At 38.5% G+C, this 27,121-nt stretch overlaps 1 protein-coding gene across 1 annotated transcript in view; it reads left to right on the forward strand.

Moving 5' to 3' along the window:
- The window catches only part of GDA (guanine deaminase), a gene marked incomplete at its 5' end in the record, with an annotated part of 81,471 nt that extends 55,061 nt beyond the window's left edge, over window positions 1-26,410 (forward strand). The window contains 9 exons of the mRNA XM_080912025.1: window positions 281-308; window positions 2,603-2,710; window positions 5,139-5,246; window positions 7,307-7,404; window positions 13,999-14,066; window positions 20,030-20,176; window positions 23,182-23,312; window positions 24,736-24,763; window positions 25,511-26,410. Of these exons, the coding sequence (XP_080768151.1) occupies window positions 281-308; window positions 2,603-2,710; window positions 5,139-5,246; window positions 7,307-7,404; window positions 13,999-14,066; window positions 20,030-20,176; window positions 23,182-23,312; window positions 24,736-24,763; window positions 25,511-25,581 (787 nt within the window). The 3' untranslated portion in view covers window positions 25,582-26,410. The remainder of the gene's footprint in view (window positions 1-280; window positions 309-2,602; window positions 2,711-5,138; window positions 5,247-7,306; window positions 7,405-13,998; window positions 14,067-20,029; window positions 20,177-23,181; window positions 23,313-24,735; window positions 24,764-25,510) is intronic.
- Between the last annotated feature and the right edge of the window lie 711 nt (window positions 26,411-27,121).

Below are 27,121 nucleotides of genomic sequence, written 5' to 3' on the forward strand. Positions count from 1 at the left end.
GTCCACGCCCTGTTGTGGAACACGGCTCACTGCCAACTCTATTACAAAGAATTGGAGCCAGTGGCACAGCCTGGGACCTGTGAGGATGCTCAGAATGCCCCACAAGATGTCACAGGGCAATATTCCCTGTGATTTTCCTCTCCCTTCTGCTATCAAAGCAAAAGCTGAATAATTATTCCTTGTTAATCTCTAGTTAGTGATGGTGAGCCCCCATGCTGTTAGAAACATTTGTTTGAAAATAATTAACTTTTCTAACTTTTCATTTGTTGCTTCATTTCAGATTTGTGTCAGAAATGCTCCAAAGGAATGTAAGTAAACTTGTTCAGTTTTCACGGAGTGCAGCTTTGTGAGCTGTAGGATTTGTTAAGTTAGTCTGTGTACCTATGGCTTTGCCCATACATAAGAGGTGTTATCCTAGAACCATTGATTGATAACACCGTGTATCTGATGGCTCAGCTCAGATAGGTCATATTTTTAAAACTGAAAACACTTGGCAAAGACCTTGAGTTTTGGGGTTACAAAGCGATGGCCTATCACACACATGCCATGTTGGAAGCTGGTCACAGTGAGTTGGAAGGTGTAAGGACAGGACCTCGCAAAAGTCTGGTGAATGTGTTAATTTTATGGCTTGAGAACTCATGCCCTTTGGACAACATCTCATATGATCTTTATAGATTCTTGGGTATCTATAAAGAGAACAAAATCAGTATCTTGGAGAGATTTGTGCACTTATGTTTACTGTACCTTTATTTTCTGCAGCCCAAATATGGAAGCAATCTAGAGCCTATGAATAAATAATAAAGAAAACTAATTTTATATACATATATGTTTGTATGTACCCACACAAATATACATATATATGTATATATATACACATACACATGTGGGATAGTGTAAAATTTAAATATGTCACATATATAATATATGTATATGTATATATACATGTGCATAATAATAGGATATTATTCATTTGTATTGCTAGTTGAGACAGCATTAATGAATCTGGACTATATTATTTTAAATGAAATAAACCCAATTCAGAAGAGAAATACCTCATGGTCTCATTTACACGTGAAATCTAAAAATGTCAAATTCATAGAAGCTTCTGGTTTTTGCTTTATAGTGAGGGCTCATAGGATACTATATTTAGAGAGATCGTTGAAGTACAGTTTTGTAGTCAGAAATAATTACTTGAGTTTAGTGGATTTGATTTTTCACTTTTAAAACATGCTACAAACTTTATGTTTGCTGAACTTGTTTACAGCTTCAGGGATATTCTGTGTACCGACGTTTGGTTCTCATACCCTTTGTCTGTTTGTGGCAGAGAACCCAAGTTTAGTCAGGTATGTGAGCCCCATCCCGAGTTCACTAAGCTCTTAGTCTAAGTGCACTGGTCAGCTGTCTATCACAATGACAGAATCCCCGAGGTAAGCAAGTTCTCAGAAAGGAAGGTTTGGTTTGACTCCTGGTCTCAGACAGCTTTAGTCTATGACCACTTGGTCTGGTGGCTTGTATGCCTGTGGTGAGGCGGAGCATGATGGGAAAGTTGTAGGCAGAAGGAAGCTGCTCACCTCATGGCTGCCTCCTAGATGGCTCTACCTCAAAAAGATTCTGTCATCTCCCAATAGCACTCTCAGCCAAGATCCTTCCCCCTGACATGAGTTTGGAAGACCTTTAAGATGCTAACCATCATTTGAGGTATGGCAATCAAGTTAGTGTCCTCAAGAGTCACCCTCTCAACTCAACCTTCCCATAGCCATTAGTTTCCTCTTCCTGGTCTAGAGCCCTTTAATTTTGTACCATTGGTCTCTGTAGAGGGAGGACTTCCTGATCCAAGGAGATAGGTGGTATGTGGGCATTGGTGACCTGTTTTTTAGCCCCTTCTCCATTGGTTCTATCTGCTGCTAGTCTTCAGTGTGGATTGAAAAACAGACTATGCTTAGCCATGGTCCTGTGGCATATCAGAGGACCATGCATAGTCAGCCAGGCATCTGATTTGCTCTGGCATTCTAGGGCCCATAAAGACAGTTGCTATTTCTTGCCTCCAAGCCTAGTGTGAAAACTGGTTTATGGCTCCAGAGATAGATTCACAGGTTACTAAGCCTAGCCCTTCTTTCCCTTATGCCTTTCAACTGTCACATCGGAAACCATGGAAATGTTCAGAATTTCTTCCAGTTTAATCCTGGGCAAGTTAGGGGTGATGCTTTTAGACCCTATCTGTTACTATATTTCTAGTAGCATCCTGCCAGCATCCACTGAGGTATTACTGAGGAGTTCAGAGTGAGGATGCGGCCAGCACAACTCCTCAAGATGTAGGCAGGGAAATAAACTGTCACCTCACATGAGATATCCCCACCCCAGATCTCATTTGAGGTAATGGTGAGGGAATACCTATAATTAGACATAGAAATTTCTCCTGTGAACTTGATGGTGAAGACTGTTCTTCTCAATGACAAGCTGTGTTTTGGAACCCAGAACCACTATAGACTAGAAATTGGGGATTTTCACCCATATCAAAACTTGTAAAATCACATTGTTTTCAAATGTGCTGTGTATTCATAATCTTCATATTTTTCTCACCCATTTCTTTTACTATTTCTAGTATCCAAGGGTAAAACCCATAGTGACCCCACGCTTTTCTCTTTCTTGCACGGAGACGCTGATGAGTGAACTTGGCAATATCGCCAAGACTCGTGATCTATACATTCAGGTAGGCATTTGTCTTTGGTTTGTGCCCCAGGCTATCTATATCTGCAAGATCCGTTGGTACCCTCAGGCCATCTCTAGTAACCTGTAGTTCTTCTACTGAGATCTCTTAGAGTCAAAGACATTAAGGGCAGGAGGTGACCTGACTGGCTGATGTCACCAGGAGGTACCTTGACAAATGTCAACTGACCCATTTGGTTAGTTTTACAGGTCAGAAGCCTGAAGTTGTTTTCTTCCTCAATATTCTCTGATCAGTCTTAGGCCAAGACAGCTTTGTAAAGAATAGCAAGATCAATGTCAGACTACCCATTCTTGGTAAAATGCATTTAGTACATTTCCTTTCTGCTTTTGTTTGATGCTCTCCTGGTGTTCTAGAACCTTCATGTGTGGCAGAACCAATTATTATTTGAAAAGTAAAAAGAACTTAATTTCTACCTTACAGAAGTGAGTTAAAATCCTTTTGTTCTGAATTTCTTAATTTAAAACCCAGAACAAAAAGTGTATCTTCCTTTATCATTAAGTTGTTGGAATTTTGCAATAAAATGCTTTTAAAAATCTCACAGCTGGGTTAAATTTAGGAGTTCCCTTCCCCCACTCAAACTTAATTACACACTATAGTAAAATCTCCCCTCTTTCTAAGCTGACAGTATTAGAGGGAAGGAAGGCAAAGATGGGGTGAAGGCAACATATTGATTTCTTACCTTTCATTTATTTATTTATTTACTTATTTATATTTTAAAATGCATGGTTACAGGACCCATTAGTGTTTCTTCCCCATGATTATTGTTTGTTGCTTGTGATATTTGAATTTTGGGTTCAGTCTCCAACAATTATTCTCTGGTGATAAAATTCCAAATTTGTATAGTAGTTCCACATTGGGAGCAAAATGTTTTTATTCTTGGGGGGGGGGGAGGGGCAGAGGGAGGGAGAATGCAAACAATACTTAAAGCTATAGGGAAATAAAATGAAAAGGACTTGTAAACTGTCTGCTCTTCGGCTGGAGATGCTATGCAGCTGATAGGGCGCTCACCTAGCGTGCACAAACCCCCAAGGTTGGTCCCCACCATTGCATAAACTGGGCATAGTAGCACAGCACACAGGAGGCAGAGGAAAAGAAATACAAGGTTATCTTTGGCTAAAAAATTGGAAGAAGAGATGATGTGTGTTGACTTGTGTTATCCAATCAAGTCACCTGCTTGCTCTTCCTCTCATGCTACATCCCTCCATTTCATCGATGGACTGGGATTTACTCTTGACTGCAGAAAGAGTGCGATGTATGTAAACTACCAGTTAGAACCCTTGCTTGTTTTTTCTCTTATTCACCTTACTATGTCTCTTCCTGGTTCAGAAAAGGAGGCATGGCAGAGTTGTCTTGGAAATGACCATTGGCTCATGAATTGTTTCATTGATATTATTAATGAAACCGTTATCTATTAGTCTGAAATATTCTTTGTAAAGACTAGGTGGCTACTCCTCCAGTGAAAGACACTTTGTGTCCCTTCAGATTTCAGGTGCCCTCATGAAAGGTTAGTGTGGTTTCCTCAGACTCACTTGGTTTGTGTGTGGATTCCCCTTTCTTGATGAAGGCAAGATTGTCCAGACCTGCCATGTCAATATTTTTTACCCTATAAGAGCATCATTCAGAAGATGAAGATAAGAGGCAGACTGAGGACAGGCCCTGAGCCAAGTCTCCCTTCTGCCTCCAATGCACTGGGTTCTGTAAAAGTTCACACATGAAATATAACTAACACATCTTCAACTAAGAGGTGGAAAGTCACTTAACTGGCCCAATACTTATTGATCGGTGAGAAGTAGAAGCTTAGAAAAAAGAAAAAAAGGATTTGGCTTGCCCAAAGATATATAACTAGGCTCAGAATTCAGCTCCCTTTTTCCACATTTTACTTTCCTTTTGAACAAACTATAAATTTACCTTCTGATGACCAACAAACTCTTCTAGGCAGGCTCCTAGAAGTAAGGCACTAGGTGCTCTTAAAGAGAACCAGTACCTGTGTTCACTTTTGCTATAGACTAGTTTCCAGACGTCAGAAAAGAGTATTTGTTTTAATCTCTCTCTCTTTCTCTCTCTCTCTCTCTCTCTCTCTCTCTCTCTCTCTCCCTCCCTCCCTCCCTCTCTCTCTCTCTCACACACACACATACACACACACACACACACACACACACACACACACACACACGCACATGCACAAACACCCACAGAACCATGTTCAGGACATTCAGTTCCTTTGTCATATATAAGGGCATAGAAGATGCATATAGTCATTTAAAATGAAACCCTTGTACAGACTTTAATGCTTTCATCTCTCACATCAATAAGAGCAGCAAGCAGAAACTAGCAACATCGTGTTGAGATGGGCGATATAACATGAAATATTTTATAGAAAAATTTGACAATATTATTTCTTTGTTCGCAGAGCCATATAAGTGAAAATCGTGAGGAAATTGAAGCTGTGAAAAGCTTATACCCTGGCTACAAAAACTACACAGATGTCTATGATAAAAACAATCTTCTGACAAACAAGGTAAGTTCTGGACTGTGATATAGTCTGTGAAAAGTAGGCTGTGCCCTTTAAGTTTTAAAATCTCCAGAGTGATCAGTGTTCTGCAGCCTGCATGCGTTTTTCCAAACTAGAGTAAGTCCTCTGTGTGTGTGTGTGTGTGTGTGTGTGTGTGTGTGTCTGTGTGTCTGTCTGTCTGTTTATATTTGAATGGTGTGCATGGTGTATAGCATTGTTCTTATCCCTACCCCTTTCCCTACCCCCATCCTTCTCTCTATCTCTTTATAAACCTACCTACCAATCAAACTATGTGTGTGTATATGCATATCTGTATATGTGTGTGCATGATGTGTTGTTCTTTATATACATGTGTGTATAGTTTGTGTCTGTAAGCAGTTAATCTGGGCCTGAAGTTTCATCCCTACCAACAGGTATAAGTTTTTCATTGGATGGTAAAAATGACCTTTGCCCTATGACACTTTCACAGATAGCTCATCGGTGAACTTTCCTTCAAGTTAGCAGATCCATTTTAATTGTTAATTCTTTACAGAGCATGAAAGAAATGGGTATATTGATAACACAGGAAAGTTTGAAAATGAATATCCTCAAGGAATTGGTTAAATCATAAAATGTATGTGATTAGAATTCCATCCAGCATTCACAGCTAGCAAAGCTTGTGTGCTTCTGAGGAACAATGTTCACTATAGTCGGATATGTGTTGGTGTGTTTTCACACATGAAACTGTCCAGACATACATAGTGAATGTCAGAAGTAATTTTTTAAACTCTGAGGTTTAGAAAAAATACGAATGTTTTACTTCTAAAATTAATTAACATTAATATGAGTAGCAAGAGACCTCATTAAAGCAATATGCCCTTTGGCTCTGTCTTTCCATGAACACATTGCTTAAAGAGTTTATTGCAGCAAGTAATTTCTTAATGACTACATAAAAGGAGAGAGATATGAATGCAAGTGATTTGAAAGGTTAATAATTTGCATAATGTAAATTTTACACTGGAAGTTTTATCCTTCTTTACATATATTACCATATGATTAATAAATTAACCTTATATCATCATGTTACTTTCATTTGCACAGAGGCTGAGAAAGTTTTATTTTAATAATTTTGCCCATAGAACTATACGTCCTAAAGGAGAAAGCAACTGAGTATAAGTTTTATATTAATGTAAAACAAAACCTTTTAGAAAATTAACTGTTACTTGAAACTTGCAATCTTGACAAAATAAAAAGTTAAGAAAGTTTTCAAATGTGTGGCACCTGCTTTCTTAAATAAGTTTTACCTCCTTAACTAAAAACTGTTATGACATGACATAGCTCAATTTTATGCACTAATGGTCCATGTCAAGAATCATTGGTACTTATATTAAAACTTGTAACAGAAATAAAGAACAATCCTCTCACATTTGGTGATTCATGCCAGAAATGCCAGCACCCATAGGTTGAGGCAGGAAGATTATGAGGCCAACTTGGGTTCTATAGTTAGTTCAAGGCCAGCCTTAGCTATATATCGAGAGACCCTGTCTCCTAAACAAACTATGTACAACGGTTAACCCACAGTTCTTTACAAAATCATATTTACAGCTTCCATGCACTTTTATAAAGTTCTGATTCAAATATAAGCAAGTTTCAGCCTACTAGAAGCATATCATATTAATCTAGAAAAGAAAATAGCCAGAAATTTTTCTATAATAGAGATTATAAAAATCATAATGTGTTCAGTCTGCCTGAATTTTCTATGCCATGAATAAGCTTGCTGACCCTTTCCTGTGTTGTAAATGAGCAAAAAGAATGAAAAGCAAGAGCCAGGACTAGGATGGAGCTCAATTATATTACAATCAGTCAATCAGTCAATCAATCAATTAATTGATAGATCAATCAATAGTTAAAACTTACAAATTTGTTGAGGACTTTGTAATGAATATTTGGATGCAGGGATTTTGTCCTTTTAAATAATAGCAACTGTCTTTGTAAAGGTGATTGCTTCTGTGTCTTCTTGCAATATCTAGTCATGAGATGCAAGCATTTTTAGCGGTAAACTCCATACAGAGTATTTTTCTCTCTAGACAGTGATGGCCCATGGCTGCTACCTTTCTGAAGAAGAGCTTAACATCTTCAGTGAACGAGGAGCATCTATTGCACATTGTCCCAACTCTAATCTGTCGTAAGTAGGAAATAATTGCTTAGTAGATTATTAATATGCAGTATAGGTTGGCATTTTCTGTTTTCTCAGTCATTCTTTCTGTGGATCTGGTTCTATTCTTGGTTTGAGTGAGAAAGGAACCAAGTATATGGCTGTTCACCTATTCCAAGTTGAAGAAAGAAGGCATGTGGAAGAGGGCATTGTTGCAGAGTATACATTTAAAGAGTACCACATCTCTGGAAACCTCCACATTTAAGCACACACACATACAATACAAATGTGTATGTGCATTTGTGCATCTAGAGGGAGTAGAATCTACAGAGTTTAAAACAAATTGCATTTAGGTTTTATGGCTTAGAACACAATGAATGAATACATGTCCCCAGGAGATGGTATATTCCAGAGTTTAGAAAGGAGTTTCAGCTTTGTCATGTTACTGAATGTCGTGAGATAAAGCTCATATAGGAGAACCCAGGAAGAACTTTACCTTATTTTATCCTCCAGAATATGAAAGCTTTATTTGTAACATGTTTTTAAACCTTCATAAAGGTTATAAATTCATGAGTGAGTCAATTGAATGTTATAGCTTGTATCTCCTGCAAAACAAATAGCCCATAGATAAAAATATTGTGCCTATGTTTAGGGAACTTGATATACATATGATATGTATATGAAATACATTTTATATGATATACATAACATGATTCCAGCCATAGGTGCTGAGTTAGAAACATATAGTTTGGAGCTATGGCTGTTCCACTGCCATCAGGACCCACAACCTGCCTACAGAGAGCTGATCACCCAGGAGTGCTCTCTCCCAACCCCACAGACCCACAGGCCCAGAGGAGAGGCAAGTGCTAGTTAGAGACAATAAGCCCAACTAGCATCACAAATAACAAGATGATAAGAGGCAACAAGACCAACAAACATCACAGAAAACAAGGTGGCAAGAAGCAAGCACAAGAAACAAGCAATAGAAACCAAGAAGAACTGGCAAAAAGAGAACTCAGATCTCTCACCACAGCGAGGAGTGAATATCCTAATACAACAGAAAAACAAGATTTGGGCTTAAAATCATACCTCACTATGATGATAAAGGGCTTTAAAAAGGATATGAATAACACCCTTAAATATAGGAGAACACAGGTAAACAAGGAGAAGCCCTTAAAGAAGAAACACAAAAATCACTTAAAGAGCTACAGGAAAGCAAAATCAAACAGGTGAAGGAATGGAATAAAACCATCCAGAATCTAAAAATAGAAAAAATAAAGAAATCACAAAAGGACACAACCCTGGAGGTAGAATTCCTAGGGAAGAGATCAGGAGTTGTAGATGAAAGCATTGCCAACAGAATACAAGAGATCCAAGAGAGACTCTCACGTGCAGAAGATACCATAGAAAACAATGATATAATAGTCAAAGAAAATGAAAAATCCAAAAAGCTCCTTACTCAAAACATCCAGTAAATCCAGGACACAGTGAGAACCAAACCTGAGAATGATAGGTGTAGAAGAGAACGAAGATTCCCAATGTAAAGGCCCTTGAACAAAATTATAGAAGAAAACTTCTCTAAACTAAGGAAGGAAATGTCCATGAATATACAAGAAGCCTACAGAACTCCAAATAGATTGGACCTAAAAAGAAACTCCTCCTGTCACATAATAGTAAAAACACCAAATGTACAAAACAAAGAAAAATATTAAAAGCAGTAAGGTACAAAGGTCAAATGACATATAAAGGCAGACCGATCAGACTTCTCAACAGAGACTCTGAAAGCTAGAAGATACTGGACAGATGTCATGCAGACTCTAAGAGAAAAAAATGCCAGCCCAGGCTACTATATCCAGCAAAACTCTCAATTACCATAGATGGAGAAACCAAGATATTCCATGACAAAAACAAATTTACACAATATTCGTTTACAGATTTAGCCTTATAAAAGATAATATATGAAAAACTTCAACACAAGGAGGGAAACTGCACCCTAGGTAAAGCAAGAAACTCATCTTCTTGCAGCAAACCCCAAAGAAGACAGCCACACAAACATAGTTCTACCTCTAGCAACAAAAATAACAGGAAACAACAATCACTATTCCTTAAAATCTCTTAACATCAATGGACTCAATTCCCCAGTAAAAAGACACAGACTAACAGACTGGATATGTAAACAGGTCCCAGCATTTTGCTGAATACAGGAAACTCATCTCAGTGACAAAAAAGACACTACTTCAAAGTAAAAGGCTGGGGAAAAAAATCTTTCCAAGCAAACAGTCCCAAGAAACAAGCTGGAGTAGCCATTCTAGTATCAAATAAAATAGATTTCCAACCAAAAGTTATCAAAAAAAGATAAGGAAGGACACTTCATACTCATCAAAGGAAAAATCTACCAAGATGAAATCTCAATTCTTAGTATCTATGCTTCAAATTCAAGGGCATCTACACTCATAAAAGAAACCTTACTAAAGCTTAAAGCACACATTGTACCACACACAATAATAGTGGGAGACTTCAACACTCCACTCTCATCAATGAACAGATCATGGAAGCAGAAACTGAACAGAGATACAGTGAAACTAACAAAAGTTATGAACCAAATGAATTAACAGACATCCTATCATGTTCTATTATGTTAATAGCAGCCTTATTTATAATATCCAAGCTGGAAAGAACCCAAATGTCCTTCTACAGAGGAATGGATACAGAAATTGTGGTAGATTTACACAGTGGAATACTACTCAGCTATTAGAAGCAATGGCTTTATGAAATTCCTAGGCAAATGGGTGGAACTAGAGACTATCATCCTGAGTGAGGTAACCCAGTCACAAAAGAACACACATGATATGTACTCACTGATAAGTGAATTCTAGCCCCAAAAGCTTGGAATACCCAAGAAACAATTCACAGACCTCATGAAGCTCAAAAGAAGAAAGACCAGAATGTGGATGCTTCAGTCCTTCTTAAAAAGGAGAACAAAATACTCACAGAAGGAAATACAGGGACAAATAGAGGAGCAGGAACTGAAGATCATCCAGAGCCTGCCTCACCTGGGGATCCATCCCATATGCAGCCACCAAATACAGTCACTATTGCTGATGCCAAGAAGCGCTTACTGGCAGGAGCCTAATATGGATGCTTCCCCAGAGGCTCTGCCAGAGCCGTACTGATACAGATGAGGATACTTACAGCTAAGCATTGAACTAAACACAGGGACCCCAATGAAGGAGTTAGAGAAAGGACTGAAGGAGCTGAAGGGTTTTGCAACCCCATGAGAAGGACTACAATGTCAACTAACCAAACTCCTCAGCTCTCCCAGGGACTAAAACACTAACCAATGAGCACACATGGAGAGACCCATGGCTCCAGTTGTATATGTAGCAGAGGATGGCATTGTCTGGAATCAATGGGAGGAGAGGCCTTTGGTCCAGTGAAGGCATGTTTTGCAGTATAGGGGAATACCAAGGCACTGAGGTGGGAGTTGGTGGTTGGGAGTGGGAGCATCTTCATGGAAGCAAGGGGAAGGGGAAGGGGTAGTGGGAGAGGGGTAGTGAGAGGGGGAATAGGGGATAGCATTTGAAATGTAAATACAGTGAATATCTAATAAAAAATTTAAAATTACAGTTGTACAAATAGTGTATAGGGAGTTTTCATATTAAAGTATACTGCTAAGAAGTCTAACACTCAGGGAAGAAGTCAATAGCATCAAACCAGTAACCATAGTGGGATCCTGGAGCCTAATTTTTCCAGGGAAGCCAAACAACTGTTAGTTGTCCATCTCAAGAAGTGAAGACTCTGGAGCCTCAACAATCAGCAATGGCAGAGGTCTAGGGGCAACTTTGGAGAAGCACCCTTTTCCTGGACCTTCTAAACTCTCAACAAGAACAGAACAGCCCCAGCAGTGGGTAGAGCACCTCAGCATAGAGCTGAAGGAGCAAGCAAGCTTAGGGACTTTGTGCATGAGTGACTGACACAGATGCAGTGTAGGAAGGACTTCTAGGAACATGGGGCACTTTTCTATATTTGATGGTCTCAGAAAATTCTGAGTTTTCTCTCTTTTTTTTTCTTACCACTTTATTTTTTAATAAAAGATGGATACATATACAGGTTTTTAAAGGCATTTTGGCATAACATTACATGAATATTTTTGTCAGTACTTAATTCTTTTAGAGGCTTGATAGCATGCATTGAAATCCCACTAGTTACCATAAGCATGAAGTACATGTAGGACAGAACATAACATGGAAACAGATTTCTTGTTGAGTATAGATTAAGCATAATGATCTGTGAATACCAAAAATTGCCACAAGGCTCTTGGATTATTAGTAATTTAAGTTCCAGGTGTACCACACTCTGAGAGGGTGCTATACATTTATTTTTTCCTAAAAAGGACTGAGGCTTTCATTTTCATTTTTATTTTTTGGCCTTTCTTTTTTCTTGAGCTTCATATAGCCTGTGAGTTATTTCTTGGGTATTCAGAGCTTTCTGGGGTTAGTATCCAATTATCAGTGACTGTATATTATGTCTGTTCTTTTGTGACTGGGTTATGTCATTCAGGATGATATTCTCTAGATGCATTCATTTTCTTAGGAATTTCATAAAGTCATTGTTTCTGATAGCTGAGTAGTACCATACCACAATTTTTGTAAACATTCATTTACTGAAGGACATCTGGCTTCTTTCCAGCTTCTGGATATTATAAATAGGGCTGCTATGAACATTGTGGTGCATGTGTCTTTATTGTATTTTGGAGCATCTCTGGGGTAAATGCCCAGAAGTGGAATAACTGGATCTTCAGGTAGTACTATGTCCAATTTTCTGAGAAACCGCCAGACTGATTTTTATAGTGGTTGTACCAGTTTACAACCCCACCAACAGTGGAGAAGTGTTCCTCTTTCTCCGCATCCTTGCCAGCATCTGCTGTCATCTGAGTTTTCAAATAAAATAAATGCACATGCCTTAGTGACCTTAATTACAACTTAACATCCCTTAGATGAACTATAAAATACTCTCCAAATTAAACATGAGCTAGCTTTTCAAATAAATGATGATCTTCAAGAGTATTGGGTTTTCCTTTTGCATACTGGGGCTTTGGAAATCAAAATTATGTACATCCTTGGGCAGAGCCATTTGACCCACCATATCTTCTTGGACTTCCAATGACACGGCTTAGCTTCCACTGTCTTTTCTTTGATCTAATGGGATGGAGGTGATGCGCTTTAAAATTCTCTCTCTCTCTCTCTTTTTTTTATTTTACAACTTTATTTTACAAAACAAAGATAAATGTACAGATTTTAAGCATTTTTGCATAAAATTATACAATACATTTTTGTCAGTACTTTTTTTCAGATTTTAAGATAATTTTTACATGAAACTATATGAATATATATTTTAGTAAGTACTTGATTTTTTAAAGGTTTGATAGTATGCATTGAAAACTTAATAGTTACAAATGAGCATAAAGTACATGTAAAACATTAAAATTCTCTCTTTTCTACTAGTGTTTGAACTGTCAGATCCCAACTTACTGGCTTTTATCCCCTTTGATTGCATTGTATTTGACTGACCCTATAAGCACAGGGGAAGAAAAACATAGGGGAAAACTACCTTTCCTTATTTATCATAAATCATCACCCATCTTCTAAAATAAGACTAATCAATGTGATGAAGCCTAGCAAACATGCCTACTCGATGTTTTATGTACAGAGGACCATTAAGTGAGGACCAGTGGAGATAAAGAACTCTTCCCCGTTTTTAGGCTTTGATATGATGGAGCAATAGCAACCACAGTGACATGTAGCTGGACAAACAAGTCTTAATCTGATGCCAAGTTATCAAGTTGGGATACTGGGGAAAACCTTTTCAGTTCTTCTTGGTCCCTGTGTTATACTTTTTACCTTGTGTGAATGGGGCAGGACCTCTTCCAAAGTGGAGGCATATGACTTTAAGACAAAGTATGTCAGAGAACCACTTCCTGACCAGCATAATACACAGGATGGAAGGTTAGAATAATTTAGTTGTTAGAAATTTTAGCTGTTTCGTTGTTACTGCTGGGGATGAACCTAGATCCCTATGCATGCTAGGGAAACACTTTATCTCTGAGTTATACCACAGCCTGAGAAATTCTGACTTCTAGGGGGGAAAGGAGGTCAGATGGATACTCTGCCTCTTTCAGCTGTTTCTGAGGCCAAATGTTTCATATACCAGGGTATTACTTCTTGTGCACTAACACAAATTGCTTTTAATATGTGTAATACATTGTTCTGGACACAGAGGCAAGATGCTGCTTTATAATTTGTATTTTCCATCACAGAAGAAGTTAGCTAGAAAGCCTATAGCTCTATTAGACTTAACCAAACTACTGCAAGACTAACTACAAGGCTTACTTGTTCACCATTCCCCATGTAAATTTTTTCTCCCTGGAGTGACCTCAGGCCAGAATGTAGCTTTTTATGGTATTTTCTACTCCATCATTTTTCTGTCCTGGTCTGACTGACCTTTGACCTAATGGATGATAAGGATGAGAATCAGTTTTTGTAGACATCATCATCTTGATTGGCAGTGTCCTTATGCTGTCAAATTGCCTACATCTTCTTGTTCTCATATCTTCTTTCTCTCCAGGCTGAGCAGTGGCTTACTGAACGTGCTTGATGCCCTGAAGCATAAAGTGAAGATAGGGCTTGGGACAGGTAAGCGGCCTCCATGTGGAGCTGAACCAATGAATACCGTTCTAATATAACTGATGTGCAGGTATCAGGTCACGGGCCTTGCTAGCTTTATTAGGGATGGGTGTCTCAATAATAAACATCAACCAAATATGGAGAAGTTTTGAATTCATTACTCCCAACCCCTGCAAAAGCTGTTATTCCTGTTCCTTGTTTAGAAACTGAGTACCCATGTCTGACAGTTCCCAACTGTCTGTTCCAGATGCAGGGACATTAACATCTTCTTCTGGCCAACACAAGCACCCACACTCCCATTCATAAACTCATACACAGGCACATCATTTGAAACATCAAATAAATTTGTTATAAAAGGAATGAAATTACCTTACTGAAAAGGTAGTCAGTGGTATAGAGACTAGAGCAGAGCAAACACACATTAGCATTACAGGATAATGTGGCGTGTGGAAACCGAGCATGGGCAAGGGGCTGGAGGCAGAGTAGTGAAACAGATGTTCCTAACTGATAAGGAACTGGGGTAGAAGCAGTGGGTCATAATCAGAGCTGAAAATTAATTTAAAAAATGTTGAGAGAACTTACACACCCATGGGTTGAATTGTAACTGATCGTGTTGTGGGGAAATATTTTAATTTCTAGAAAACCAAAAATGATCCCAAAGCTTCCAGCCAGGGAATAAAAAGTTACCACCACCACCACCAACAACAATAAGAAGCAGGCTTTATGTGTATCCCACCGCTCCTTTGAATCCCAATCCTGGATTTTCAGTTTCGGGTACTCTCCCTCCTCTTGGGGACCTCAAACTCAACCCCCCCACCACACACAATCACATTTAGCCCTAACTCTGGTAGGAAGCCTCCTAGTGAGGGAATCCAGGATATTGTCTCCTGACGTCTTTGTCCTCTCTCTCAGGTCCAAGCCAGAACAATGCCCAGCCTTGTGTCACCCCTCCTACCACCTGAAACTACTTCATTGTCCATGCTGGTCTCTACCACATGCCACACGCTGCTACTTTTTTCCGGCTGAAATGCTGGCCCTAATTGGTCTTCCCTCTACCCTGGGTCCAATAATTTTTCTCTTGAAAGAATCACAAAAGTCTGATCATTTTATCTTCCATGCCTGCCACTTTTCTGGTGGATTTAGAATGTTCAGGGTTTTCACCATGCCTGTGACACTGTGTGGGTCCCAGCATTATCTTACAATCCGTCTCTTGTCCATCCAGACTATATAACTAACCTTCATACCAAAGTCCTTGGTGTATTTGGTTTCTAACCTAAATACTCATTTTGTAAATGACTTCTCATGTCTGAGTGCCAGATAAAGGTCTTTCTTGACTATTCAAAGTGGGTTCTCTACCTCTGGTCTTCTATCACTAAACTAAACAGTTTGCCATTAATATTTTTGTTTATATGCCTCGTTTCTTTCTTCTACCTGGAGTTATGACATCTGGTGACAATAAAAGAGTATTTTCCAGTTTTATGAGATGGAGGAGGAAAGATAAATTTACACTTTTCTGTACTTTGTAGGCCCCAAGGTAATGACATAATGTCTGGACAGGTCTTCTCTGCCCTTATAGGCAAATCCTAAAAACAATGGTTCACCTATCCTCTAGGTATTTCTTAATCCAGTCAAGTTGATACCTAGAATTAACCTTTTTTTTACATAGTAATCTTTTTTTAGATTCATTTATTTTATGTATATGAATACACTGTAGCTTTCTTCACACACTCCAGAAGAGGGATCCCATTACAGATGGTTGTGAGCCACCACATAGTTGCTGGGAATTGAACTCAGGAACTCTGGATGAATAATCAGTGTTCTTAATCACTGAGCCTTCTCTCCAGCCTAAATTAACCATTCCTTACCCTGGCAAAACACCACAATCTGCATGGCTAGTGTTGCACAATATTGCCTTTTCTATTATTGAATAACCCAAAGAACATAGAACCATTTAATTAACACACTAACAAGCCATGTCTCTAAAAATTTTCAGCAAATTACATGCCACTGTTTCTTAATCTCATGCTTTCTGTGGAGCTTATTCATAGAAGATTCTGGAAAAATACTATTTTATATTAAACATATACAACATGCACACACACACACACACACACACACACATACACACACACACGCAAACACACACATACTTCTAGGACAAGGTCTTTCTCTATATAGCCCTGGTTGTTCCTGAACTCACCATGTAGATCATACTGACCTCAAAAAATATAAAAAATATTTTGTAAAATTTTTTAATAACTGCTGTTACTTAGATCTATGTTCACACTACTCTGTGTTTTCTTACCCTATGTTCACTTGAAACCTCTATCTCCATGTAATGGAGCATATTTAGACTTTGCATATGGCCAGACCATAGGGTAAATATTTTATTCTCCCCTTATATTTAGCACCTCTACTTTAGCAGTACTAAGGAAGTATGAGACAAAAGAATTGAACACTTGATGCGCGTCATTCCCAGAGTATTATAGTCTTAGTTCAATGCTTCAGTAAAAGGCGGCTGATCTTTTTTTACTGTACAGCTATCATTTTACTTAATTCCCAAATTATAAGTGTTTCCTTAGTTTTACTGATGAGTCACTGAAGACCCAGAAGGGGGTGCTGGCTCCCCCATTAGCTAAGAGGGTAGCACAGCCAGTGTCCAAAGTCAAGTCTGTGTTATCTGGAGCACTGATTATGCCAAGTAAACTGGTCCTTCATGCAGGGAGTAGAACAGGAAGAATTGAAACTAAACGAGTAGGTAAATAAATAAATAGAATTCATCAGCATCCTCAGATAGTCTAGTGCATGTGGTGGATAGGCAGCCCAGCCATCTTCAAGAGGAGCTATTTGAGTAAATGGTGCTTTCCAAGTGGCCTTTAAAAAAAGTACTTTACAGAATAAACCATGTTAGGATTATCTTGTGTTCTTTTAATACAGTGTGATTGATTGGTCAAAAACTTCAAAGTTTCAGTTAGACAACAGAATCAAGTGAGAGTTCTGTTGTAAATTTTGGAAACTATAGATAATAATTTGTTATGCATCCAAAACACGCTAAGAGAATATTTTCAGTGGTCTCGTTGGGGGGAAACGACCAATGTGTATGTTAATAGCCTGACCGAGTCACACCATGATACATCCAGACATCAAGATGGCCTAGGAAGGGCTAAGATGGCAGAATACTGGCCCAGAATGCCTGAGGCCCTGATTCCAACCATATCACTGCAGAACAAAACACCCATGTCATACTGTGCACCATAAATGCATACTTAAAAACGTGTGTGGGTGTTTTACCTGCATGTATGTCTTTACCCATGTGTGAGCCTGGTGCCCATGTAGGCTAGAAGATGATATTGGATCTCTTGGAACTCAAATTACAGATTCGAACCAACCCATGGGTGCTGGGATTTGAACACAGGTCCTCCAATTGCAGCCAGTACTATCAATCACTGAGTTGTCTCTCTAGCCCCGTGTGTACAATTTTTAACCATCAACTAAAAAATATTTGTAAAAGACAGATCCTGGAACTGACTCCTCACTGGTTCTGACATAGCAGCTTCACAAAGGAAACACAAAACATCCATCTAATAAAATGTCTCCAAGATAAATTTGACCAAAAACTCATATTTGAGAGCCTCTGTTGTTAGAAGTTATATAAATTGCCACATTACCACTGGTTAGTGTGACATGATACCTTGGTTGAACGTCGTGTTACCTGGTTTATGGACCTTCATATATTTGTCTCCAAAATGGAGTTGATAGCAGATACCTTATATGTTCATGTTGAGGATTGTTTAAGTGTTTAAGCCATTGTTGTGTTGTTGCAATGTTTTTTTTTTTTTTTTTTTTTTTGGTACAACACAATACTGGTTTGTGACTATTAGATATTCAGAGTTGCTTTTTTCAATAATTAATGCACTTTTAAATTAACATAAAATAATTATACACAAAAAGGCTTACTGGGATTTTGTTATTTATTTATATGTATCCTAATGTTTGTACTTATGAGATGTGATGTGTATGTGTCCATGCATGTGAGTTAGTGTACATGCATGTCTGTGTAGAGACCAGAGGTCAACCTCAAGTATCAGTACTTAGGTGCTGTTACAGGATCTTTAAATGGGACCTGGTACTTACCAATTAAGCTACATGAGTGTCCAGAAAGCCCTGGGGATCTGTGTGTCTCTGCCTTCCCAGTGTGCCAAAACATGGGATCTGTGTGTCTGCCTTCCCAGTGTGCCAACACACCTAGCCCTTTTTAACACACCTAGCCCTTTTCAACACACCTAGCCCTTTTCAACACACCTAGCCCTTTTCATAGGACTTGGGGATCAAACTCAGGCTCTCATGCTTGTATTGGGAAGCACTTTTATGGCTGAGCTGAGATGTCTTCACAGCCTTGATTATTTTGTATTAATAGACACTGATAAGTTAAGTAGCTGTAATAAACCTTTCCAGGGTACCAGGTGATCCCCTAGCAAGACTGATCTGGATAAAGTACAGTACTTACAAAAAGCAAAAACAAAAATGTCTTCACATAAGTTTACTTGAGGCATATTAGACAGTTGAACATAAAATTGAGCTGTAATCCAGAGTTGCCAATTTTGTTTGATCTTTGCAGTATTTATAAACACTACTAATCATAACCCATCAACCAGAAATGACAAGAACATTTAAATTACGATGGTTATTTGATTAACTATAAAATGAATTCTCTAATAAAACATGCTATTTTACTTGAGATTGTATCAACTCACTTAATGATGTACATTTGTTCCTGCCAAAGGCAGTGTTTCAGTTAATTATCCAAAGGGACTTAATCAAAGTCACCAAAACCCTCATTTCTCATTCAGTGATGCCAACCAGAATGGAAAGATTTCTGTATCAGCTTTGATTAAATTTTCTAAAGTTTTCATCTGGATTGGAATAACACTAAGATGTTTTCTTAATGTATTCAACTGTAAGCTTATGTTAAATCACATTATAAATGTTTTCCAGCTATTCCCATTTATTTGAACATTTCTGTGAGTATTCAAGAAATATATTTCTCTTTATTAGCCATGTTGTAGTGGGTAGAGTTTCAACTCTTAAAAGATATATACTAAATTTATAACTATGACAATATTAGGACTAAGGGTTTTTGTAGGTAGAATTTAGGTAAGGCTGGCAAGATAAATTCATTCTGAACTGGGACAGCTCCTAAGCTCAATGATTAATGCTTATAAGGAACAGAAAATGAAAGCCACAAAGACTCAAAGCTGAACATGGACACAGACTACAGTTATTGACATATGCCAAGATTTCCACAAGGCATGAGAAGCTGGAAGGAGCAAAGCGGGATAGTTCCTGGACCTTCGGATGGGCTGAGATCCTTGCGGACACTTTTAGTAGTGCTGGGGTCTAAGGCCCTGCCCTTGTACAGTCTCAGCACACACTCTGCCAAAAAATCTCCCCAGCCATCTCTGCCAACACTTGGATTTTAGGCTTCTGGCCTGCAAAACTAACTGTGAGAGAAAGAATTTATGTTGTGTTACATCACAAGGCTTGTGATGATTTGAACAATCCTAGAAGCTAATTTTGGAATACATTTGATTTTAATGACAGGTAGTTTTCTCAAAAGCATCATGCAAAGTAATAAGCTTTGATATGCACAGTAATAAGCATTTTGATAGGTGTATCATTTTGATATGTATACTGCCATTACTTTGCTATCATTTGTCCCCCTGTCTCATGCCCCCTTCTTGTTTATCCCCATCATTTCCCTAAATGGTACTTATTTCTGCTTTCATGCAAAATAATAAACATTGAATTCATTTAAATGTTGGTTTACAGGTAACATGTTTACAGATGATAACTTTTTAGAAACTGAAAGATAAAACATTTGTCATTACAAATAGTGTGCCAGGGGCACATGTATACCTGTTATTCCATCTACTTTAATAAAGTTACCTTGGGCTTTGTCTTCTCTACCATAGATGTGGCTGGTGGTTACTCCTATTCCATGCTTGATGCCATCAGAAGAGCAGTGATGGTTTCCAATATCCTCTTAATTAATAAGGTGAATGAGAAAAGCCTCACTCTCAAGGAAGTCTTCAGACTAGCCACTCTTGGAGGAAGCCAAGGTAATGACTAGTTTCTGCTCTCTCACACCATGTACAGCCATGGAAATCTATGCCTTTGGCTACAGTGTGGAGGTGCACCATGGTGAAATAAGGCAAGTCCTACCTTCAAGACTGATGTATGTCACATAACATACCCAGATCATACTCATGTGCTTGACCCGCCATTTTTCAATGAATTCAGTCTTTGGTGGATAACTACGTAAATCACTGTTGTCATATTGATTCTCTCAGTGGGTATTTACATAAACCATATGTGTAGGAGTCAAGGTAGTTTATTCTCCCATTGAGTCAAGGACTGTCTTTGCTTGAATGGTAATACTATTAATAAAAGTGATTGCCAAGATAATTGGATTTTTTCCATCAGCAAGTATGGTGAAGGCCCTGGACATGTGCTGCCACTAAGTCCTCACAGCCACTGTTGTTAATTTCATTTACAGAAAAGAAACCTGAGTAACACGCAGCTGCCAAGGTGTGGTGTGCATTCAGAAAGCACCAACCCGGAGTGCAGAGTCAGACATTATGTTGCCTTCACATATAAATTCCTACCTAATCTGTGCACTGATTACTCAAGCCTTTTTAAATGGAGAAAGAAATAACAGTGTAATTGATTGACAGTTGATTCATCATCTTCTCTTAGCTCTCATGTATGTCTGCAATTGGACTAATCACTTTGGTTTGTTCTGGAAATATGATATAATGAAAGTAGCTTCAAACCACTGGCATCTCTAGAGGAATTAAATATACATATACAGATCTATGTACATTTGTGATACATATCCTAAATCACAAATGGAAGACCAGGAATATTGTCTTTGCATGTTCTAGAATATCATGAACACCAAAAGACCATTTTAAGGGAGAGAAATCATAGTTACGTCCTTTGATTTTTCCTTGGCCATCTATTTCATTTCTGAAATTCTTAAGTGTGGCTCGGCCCCTGCAGCACCATTATATATGTTATATACGTTACCTCAGTAGTGTGTTACCCACCCACTGATAAAAATAGGTGGAGCTGAACTGAAGTGTTTTTCATGCTAGGCTCTGTGCTTCACTCTGATAGGTTGCTGTTTCTGATGAAGCCACCGTGGGAACGTGCCAAATCATTCACTTGGGAGTGCAGCTTTTAAATTAGTGTTGTTTAGTGACTGGTTACTGTTTGGGACTTCCTTCTCCTTGGTTATGTCTACAGGACAGCCTGAGAGAAGTGGGTTAAGTCATTGCTGTTCGAAGTGTGACACTTTCCAGATCTGCCACAATACTCATTTTCTGCTAGCCAACTCCACCCAGCATTCCTTGAGTAGCAAGTGCTTCCTTATAGCAGGCATTTCCTGAAGCCATCTGAGTTGCTGACCAGCCTGGTTGGGTCTATGGAAAGATCTAGATTTACATCCATTTGCAAGTTCACTAATAGCTGCCATTTGTTTCTTACATAGCTCATCTCTGAGCTCTCTGTTTTCTTAAGAATAGCCCATTTAGTATCCTCAGACCCTCCGCCCTCACAACTGTCAGCTCCTCTGGCCTACTAAGCACACACAATTTCATGTTGAATACAGCCACTGAAAGCTCATAGTGTAAGCTGGGTGACAGTGGCTCACACCTTTAATCTCAGCACTCTGGGAGGCAGAGGCTCTGAGTTCAAGGCCAGCTTGGTCTACAGATCCAGTTCTAGAACAGCCAGGACTATACAGAGAAACCCTGTCTCAAAAAACAAAAGAACAGACCAAAAAAAAAAAAAGAAAAAAAGAAAAAAAACAAGCAAATGAATAAAACCTGTCAAAGTGTGCTGCTGTTTCTTTGTCAAGGGCAAAAGCTGCATGTAGCCATCGGAAGTTGAATGTTCATGTTTTGCTTCACAATAGGCTCTCCAAAAGTCACCTTGCTGCTTCGAATAGATATTAGTTTGACACCCTTTTCTGGATATGAAACGTCTTTAAGTTCAAAAGTTCTTCCTTTATACATAATGAAAAAGAGTCTCTATTTAGGTAATGTCTTAAGACCAAGTATGATGTCTAATTTGCTGCTCTGATAGCAGCCTTATTACCGGGATGCCTGTGCACAGAAATATCCCATGTTGGATACCGGGCTATATCTGCAAAGCAAAGCAAAATCTACCCAGTACTTCCCCATAGTAAAATACACTACAAGTGACAGGATGCACAGACATAAATCTTGGAACAGGCCGTATACTCTGACTCTGATCTCAGTGTACCTCTTGCTCAGAATGCAGGCTTTAAGGAGCTGCCAATCAAAGAGCATCCTTGACAACAAGACTAGATACCTGCAGTTTAATAAATTATAAAAATTATAAAAATCTTTAATAAATTGTAAAAATGAGACATGTTCTTTCTTCGCATCCAGAAACCATGGACATGAATTACAGCTGTAAGCTGGGAGAAGCCAGTAGACATTTATTGGCCTGTTCCCTATTTTAGGAATGCATTCTTCTTACGCAACCAGAATACCTTTGAAGTTACAAAGTCACATGACTCTTCAGTTAGAGAGTCTCTACACTTTGAAACAGATTTTTTCTTTTTCATATTTAAAAGATTTAAACTGAAGAATTCCTAATGGGCATACCTGTATTAAAAAACTTGCAGTGCTTTTTTAAATTAAGGTTTAGATTATTGCAATGAAAATACATATAACAAACTAACTCAAGGAACAAACAGATAAAGCTAGGAGTGTTGGGGAGAAGTGGGAGGAATGACGTAGGTAGGTTTTGTGTCAAGCTTGCTGCTTTGAAGGGTCAGTGCAGCTCACAGACAGGGCTGAAGTGATACCTCATGAGACTGACATAGCAATGAACAGTTACTTGCTTTCCTGGTCTCCATTGTCTATGCATAGGCTTGTGACCTGTTGGTATGGGAGTACTTTCCTGTTTCACAAGTAAGGTGCTAATTTTGGAGGGTCTGGTTATATGTTGGCAGAGTCTGTCCATGTAAACAAGGACATGAAAATGATTCTGTGGTAATTCTGACTGCTTGTTGACTTGTTTCCCTTTGTAGCTCTGGGGCTTGATACTGAGATTGGGAACTTTGAAGTCGGCAAGGAATTTGATGCCCTCTTAATCAACCCCCGAGCATCGGACTCTCCCATTGACCTGTTTTATGGGGATTTTGTTGGTGATATTTCTGAGGTAAGTAAAAGAAAGTTAAATAAAATGCCTTTGGGGGTGACAAGGGGGTTATTTTTAAACCAATCGTCCTTAGCAAGATGTACTCATTTTTTTTTTTTTTTTTTTTTTTTTTTGTGAGAAATTAAGCCTTGGGTTTTGTTGTTTGCTTTGTTGTTTTGAAATTTAATTTTAAGATTTATTTATTTAATGTGAGTACATTGTTGTTGCTGTTAGAAGAGGGCATCAGATCCCATTACAGATGGTTGTGGGCCACCATGTGGTTGCTGAGGATTGAACTCAGGACCTCTGGAAGGGCAGTCAAAGCTCTTATCTGCTGAGCCATCTCTCTAGTCCTAGTTTTAAATCTTTTTGGTTTAGAATTATTTTATCTTTTTGAGACAAGGTCTGACTATGTGACCAGATTATTGGAAGTTTGTACTATTTGTTGTTTCATGAAAAACAAACTGTCTGTCCCTCTGTTGGTTCAGATTCTAAATAGTAATCCCTTTAAATCAGAGCAAAGCATGCAGCTATACATTTTCTATAATATAAGAAATCACAAACAAAGTAAGATTCCAACAGACCTGAGTGTTCCTCTGCCCAGTGTGATGGAGAATGGAGAACTGTGGAGAAATGGATCTGGTGTAAGGATTTTAAATTTGGAGCCTTAGTAAGACCTGTTTGCTCAAGTGTCCTGGGGTAGGGACAGAACATTTCATCTGTGTGCTGTCACAAGCCCGCAGGAGCATCATAGGATCTGATCCAGGAAAAGGCCAGAAATTCCCTTTAGGTATTAGGATGAGAGAAGAAAAGTGTCAAGTGTCCTTCCTGCTTCTGACTGGGGTAGAGTGTACTCAAGCATCATTCTTTTCTTTCTTTTGTTTTTCATTCTTACTATTAGAGTAGATTTCTGAGAAATATGCTTGGTCTCAGTAATTTCATCATTTTTCTTCTGTAACACCCTTTTGGATACATTTAGATCATATGTTTGTAATGATTTCTTTGCTTTGTGTAATACTTTGCCTCTGAACAATTGTAAGGTTGTCAAGAATAAACCAGGAATAAGCAGAGTATGGTAGCACACTCCTTTAATCCCAGCACTAAGGAGGCAAAGGCAGGCAGATCTAAGTTTAAGGCCAGCCTGAGGTACTTAGAAAGTTTCAGGATTATGTAGAGAACCCCTGTTTCAAACACCAACAAACAAACAAACAAACGCCATTAGTGGATAAGTACTTCTTAATAGCTAGTAGATTGTGATTTATGTTTACCTGTTCTAGGCTTAGGTTTTTGTTTATTCATTTGTTTTTGATAAGACCATTATTTGCTAAAATGTAAATTTTGTCACTGAGAAATAAATTTCAATTTCTGGACTTTGCCAGCAGTGTTATTTTATTTCTAAATGTACAAAGAATTTATTCTTACCACCTCTATTTTTCATTTTTAGGCTGTTATCCAGAAGTTCCTCTATCTAGGTAGGTAGATTTATGTTTCTGGGATAAATACAATCTTTTCTTGTTCAAGACTCTGTGGTGTACATTAAACTCCACACATGTTAATTTGTATTAACTCATGTTTTAAAAACAGTTCTCAGCACTGAGCTTGCATGCAATGGCACAATGCCTAACAATTCCAAGAACATTTAAGTCTTGAGCTTGCTGTCAAGTTCTCTTGTGCCCCACAACCTCCTCGTTCTGGGACAGAACTGAAGTCAGAATAAGAGTTTCATTCCCTGAGACATAATTGGATCAAGAGAGTCAGTCTACTCTGCCTCCCTCCCTATAGAGTGAGCTCAGCGCTGGGCAATGGGAACCTTTGTAAGAGCACACCTGCATGTTGTTCGTCTCAATGTGCTGAGCATGATTCTGGAGGGAAAGATAGTATACAGTGTGTCCTTTCACCTGGGGCTGGAAACACCAGCCAGCCCCTTTGGTAGAAAGGTCAGAGATGGGAGATTATTGAGTTTCCTATGATTTTTCCAGATACAGTATAGAGACACCGTCCTCAACAGGGTAGGATGTCTTGTCTTGATCAAGTCATATCAAGGGGACTATGAATAATCTGGGAAAAATAGTTTCTACCTTTGGGGGCTTGTGTGTGTGTGTGTGTGTGTGTGTGTGTGTGTGTGTTTTGAATAGTGTTCTACTTAAAACCAAAACGAAGATAAGGCAATCATCTACCCTCAAAACACAGTACAAGTGAGTCTTTGATTTTAATTTCAGGAGATGACCGAAATATTGAGGAGGTTTATGTGGCTGGAAAGCAGGTCGTCCCATTTTCCAGCTCAGTGTAAGGCCCTTGGACATCCGTGAAGCTCTCCTGGGAGGACATGAGTCTGCAATCTTCTTTGTGCCCAGGGACCGATCAGAAAGTATATTTAAAAAAAAAGTACTGTGTTCTTTGGATGACTTCTGTTCCTGTGTCTCCTTCCAGTGCTCACTTGGTAAATTGTTTGAAGGGAGTGAGATACTTCCCCACTCTGATCTGGGAGCACTTATAATTTCATGGCAGTGTCTCCCATTGGGCTGTTTAGATTTGTGTTCAGCTCACACAGAAGGCAGTGTTAACAACTGACAATGTGTTCCTGATAGTGAAGTAAAACCTTTCCATAGGAAATACAGGCAAGGAGATATTCTTATGTGGTTAGACACTCTATGGTAATAACTGGGAAATTAGGAAACTCCAGTATGGACCAATGAGCAAATTTTTATGAGGGGGCACAAGATAGACATTGAAAAGACATTGGAAAAATCATTGGTTGTGCTTGCAAATTAAATATTGAGAACACTCATGTAAAAAGAGAAGTCACTGGATTTAAACCATGCTTCTAGAATGACCTTGTCTATGGAAATTTGTGCTTTGTGAAATTTGCATTCCAGGATGTGTTATTGTTATGTTTCTTGGGATGAATGTCAGAACCTGAATGCCACACGCTTTTCAAATATAGTTGTATGCTTCAAAGTGTTTGACAGAAGTTGAGTATTAAAGATTTAAAGTCTCTTAGGGATAATATTCACATAGCCACATGGCATAAATAGTTGTGTTTTTGTGTACTTCAAAGTCATCTTGATTCCTGGCTGTGAGTTCTTACAGTTGCTTCTATTTTATTAGATGAGAAACAAGCCCTGTGTACGTTGCTGCTTTGTAGACTGGGGTCTTCATAAATCAGGGAAGCACTGTATTCCCTGGGCCTGTTAGCACTAATGGGACATGGTTCTTTGCAATGCTGAATCTACCCAATGTAATGTGTCATTGTTGCTGTGAAGTTTACTCTCCTGTCAATGAGCTAGAACTTAAAAGCCAAGGGCAAGTTTCTTAAAGAATTATGAATAAGGCTCTGTAAGGCCTGTATATTGAAAGTGCTATGCTTTTATAATTTATCAAACTGTCATTGTAATTCTTTAAGATTTTTCTGGCATTAAAATCTTAGAATGATGAGAAGGATATAAAATTCCATTTATGTTTATATTTCTAGGATTTCACTGTACTAGCCATCAAGGACTATTAAGCAAACGAGGGCATTTTTTGCTTTTTTAACTAAAGTAATGTTCCTTCTCATAGCAGAACTAAAAACAAGTCACAACAATGAGACAGAGACTTAGGAAACAGTGATGTGAATTCTCCTTAAATATTACATTTTTATTAATTTATTCTACCTTCTACAAACAAGTAAAAACCAGAAACAGGTTTTATTAAAATATCATTTTATTCCTAGGATTTAGGTGAATTTCCTTTTTATCTTAGAAAATTGTTAGGCAATGGAGTTAGTTTTCACGTTTAAGAACTCATAAGTCCTCGCCTGCCCATGCTGACTCAGCAGTAACTTGTCCAGA

Source organism: Micromys minutus (assembly GCF_963924665.1).
Source record: "Micromys minutus genome assembly, chromosome: 2".
Lineage (NCBI taxonomy): Eukaryota > Metazoa > Chordata > Mammalia > Rodentia > Muridae > Micromys > Micromys minutus.